Genomic DNA, 2933 nt, shown 5'->3' with positions numbered 1-2933 from the left:
GTAGGCCGAAAGGGCAACTAATGCTATTCTACTAATACATTTCTCAAGATGCGTCATACTCTCCTTGAAGCCTGTACAGATACACCTTTTTCCCCTTTACCATTGCCTCGCTTGCTACATCTTTACGGATTCTCGTGTTAGTGATCTTACCGTAGCAGTCTGCTTGAAGGCGATTCTTCAAGTGTTCAACATCCTATCCTCGGCAGCTGAAGCGCGCCTGCTTTTCCCGGCAAGAGTTGAGATAAAAGGGATCGGAAATGATGGTGAGAGAGGGGGGGAGGGGGGTGGAGGATTCGTCAAGTGGTGTTATCAAGTCGTCCTGTTGCGATGGCAAACCGTATCGTGGCCCGGACTGCTGTCAGATTTGGAGTCCAGGACTTGTCATCTGTCGATGTCTTCCCGCCTAGATAGAAAGATATGTTGCTTCTGTGTGTCTCTGTACATTGCAGCATCTCCGTTCGGAATGCCGTCCATTTGGTGCATCGGAAGAGAAAATGCTCGACTGTCTCCCTCGCTTGCCCGCATGCGCATAGATCGGTCGGAGCGGGGTTGATGCGGTGAAGATAGCTGTTCAGTCTTGCCATGCCGGTCCTGAGTTGGGCCAGCACGCTCGCTTCCTTCCATGAAAGTTCATCGTATAACCGCCTCGTATGCTCGCCCGGTAACGCTATATCGACTCTCTTGGAATGCTTTCCGACCTTTTCTGGTAGGCCTCTGGTGGGGCAGTGATGTGCAGAATCGGCGTCACCCTCCGTGAATGCGGAGTCTGTAAGAACTGAATTGATTATCTCCACTTACTTATAAGCTTTCCCATTTGTAGTTAGGCTGAGCCTCAACCTGACGGGCTTTGCAGCGCGGATATTTGAGTTGCTACACCATGAGAGTCAATAGCCGTAAGCCATCCAGAGAAACACTTTGGTTTCTCCCACGGTAAAGATCGGTCACCAAAGTGTCCATGCCTCGAGATTTTCATAAAGATCGGCTTGTTGAGACCAAACTCCAACGCCAATGCGCCGGGCCGCATATCAAAATGCTGACGGACCATTTCCTCCAGCTCTGCAGAGGGTCTTTTCCCCGTGCCGTAGGTGTCTATCGAAAGGCTGATGGGGCAAGGGTCGTCCGCGCACCAAGCCAGCTGAACACTACAGCGACTTGCAAAACCAGCGGCAACAAGCGACTTTGCAATCCATCTCGAGAGATAAGCTCCGGTGCGATCAACCTAGAATTTATCGTTGAGCATTTTCGTAACATCACTTGTTAGCTGCGCATTCGACCACTTACCTGTCGAAAGTCTTTCCCTGAGAGTGCCCCTCCGCCGTGGCTCCCCCAACCCCCGTAAGTGTCGGCCACAATTTTGCGACCCGTCATCCCCGCGAACTTCCCGGACGGTACGATTCCATAGTCCCCGCAAGGTTGGATCTACACATTAAAGGTCAGCCTGTCGGACATCTATCATCGAAGCACCCTTTACTCGGTATTTTGTCGATCCGTCGATAAGATCCGCCGGGAGGACTCGCCCCAGGATTCTGTCTCGGATTTCTGTCCGCAGAGTGCCTACCGATACGGTTCGATCGTGCTGCAATGTCACTGCGACGTCAGTGATCCGGCGAGGAGTCAAATGGCCGCCCTCGGATTCGTACTCCACAGTGACCTGCGCTTTCGTGTCGGATCGTACCCATGGGAGCTCGCCGGATCGTTTCGCCGCGTCGAGAGCTTTCGTGATGTTATGCGCGAGCAATACCGTTAAGGGGCTAGATCGATCAGCGGTCCGTGGTTTTACGGTCACGGTCACGTTTATATTTACAGTAGAGAAGATGTTTCGTCCGTGGCGTAACCGAAAGTCATTCCCTATCAGTGAAATACGTTAGTCTTTACGGGATAGTAGGTTTGGCGAATATATAGAGAAGCTACTCACCTGATCTCCCGCTGGCACGTCGCGCAAGGACGTCGGTGGCCCCTCTGGAGACAGTAATCTGGAGGGAATACACCTCTCCACACGATCGATCACTTCGCAGGTGTCGCAGTGAATATCCATCGTTAGGTCTATATATCCAATGTCTCGGAGGACCTCTCGAACCGTTTCGACGACGTCAACCCGTTCGACTCTTGCCGTGAGCGTGCCAAATACGAGGACAAATCCGCGTCCCACGGCGACCTCGATGGCAGTTTTGCAAAGAGGATCTTCTTCGAGGCATTTGTCGAGGAGTGCGTCAGAGATCTGGTCACCGATTTTGTCGGGGTGGCCTCTGCCCACGGCCTCCGAGCTGAACTGAAATCGAACGGGCTGAGACATATAGTCTATTAGTTCGCGTTGGGGGCTCTTTTGTGAGGTCGTTCGTGGTGCTCAGTTTTCGCCGCTTATCGTTTGTTGCTTGTTTGGGCCACACTTAAAGAGAGATCTTTATACCGAGCTGAAATACTCTCTGGGCTAGGCACAAGAGGCCATTTCTACCGAAATTGAATTTATCGACGTGCTGTTGTATATAAGGTAATGAATCCACCCCATTAGCTTTACTAAGCACTTGGACAGGATTCCAAGTTTGCGGCCTTATCTATTGAACACACTAATCAACGATCCTCAGCTAAGCTCGATTGGAGCCGATCTGTGATGTGGTGAGCGAGAGATATAATACTGTATACGGAGTAAATTTTTGGCAGCGCATTTTGTTGGTAGAGTTGGATGGTGCAGACTGAGCCCCTCACGCTATGATTAGCTTCCACGGGATCAATTACGAGTAGTCCCTATCCTGAGTCAGTCTTTTAGTCTGAATCCACTAACCATTTAAGTATTTACATATGCCATTGGAGTGACGCCGATTCTGCACATCACTGTAACAATTGTGATGGGATTTCGAACCAATAGTGATGGGTTTCGAACCAAGAGTGATGGGTTTCGAACCAAGAGTGGTGGGTTTCGAACCAAGAGTGGTGGG

At 50.8% G+C, this 2933-nt stretch overlaps 1 protein-coding gene across 1 annotated transcript; it reads right to left on the bottom strand.

Annotated features, from left to right (window-relative positions):
* Positions 1-832: 832 nt before the first annotated feature.
* PV07_12800 (methionine adenosyltransferase) lies at positions 833-2293 on the bottom strand (the record flags this gene model as incomplete). Its single annotated transcript, XM_016400366.1, has 5 exons — positions 833-1219; positions 1282-1419; positions 1472-1751; positions 1805-1848; positions 1916-2293. 5 exons carry the CDS (start codon positions 2291-2293, stop codon positions 833-835), a joined length of 1227 nt encoding a protein of 408 aa, XP_016241988.1.
* Between the last annotated feature and the right edge of the window lie 640 nt (positions 2294-2933).

Source organism: Cladophialophora immunda (assembly GCF_000835495.1).
Source record: "Cladophialophora immunda strain CBS 83496 unplaced genomic scaffold supercont1.158, whole genome shotgun sequence".
NCBI classification, from domain to species: domain Eukaryota; kingdom Fungi; phylum Ascomycota; class Eurotiomycetes; order Chaetothyriales; family Herpotrichiellaceae; genus Cladophialophora; species Cladophialophora immunda.
Note: the sequence above shows the minus strand (reverse complement) of the source record. Positions and strands in the feature narration are given on the sequence as shown.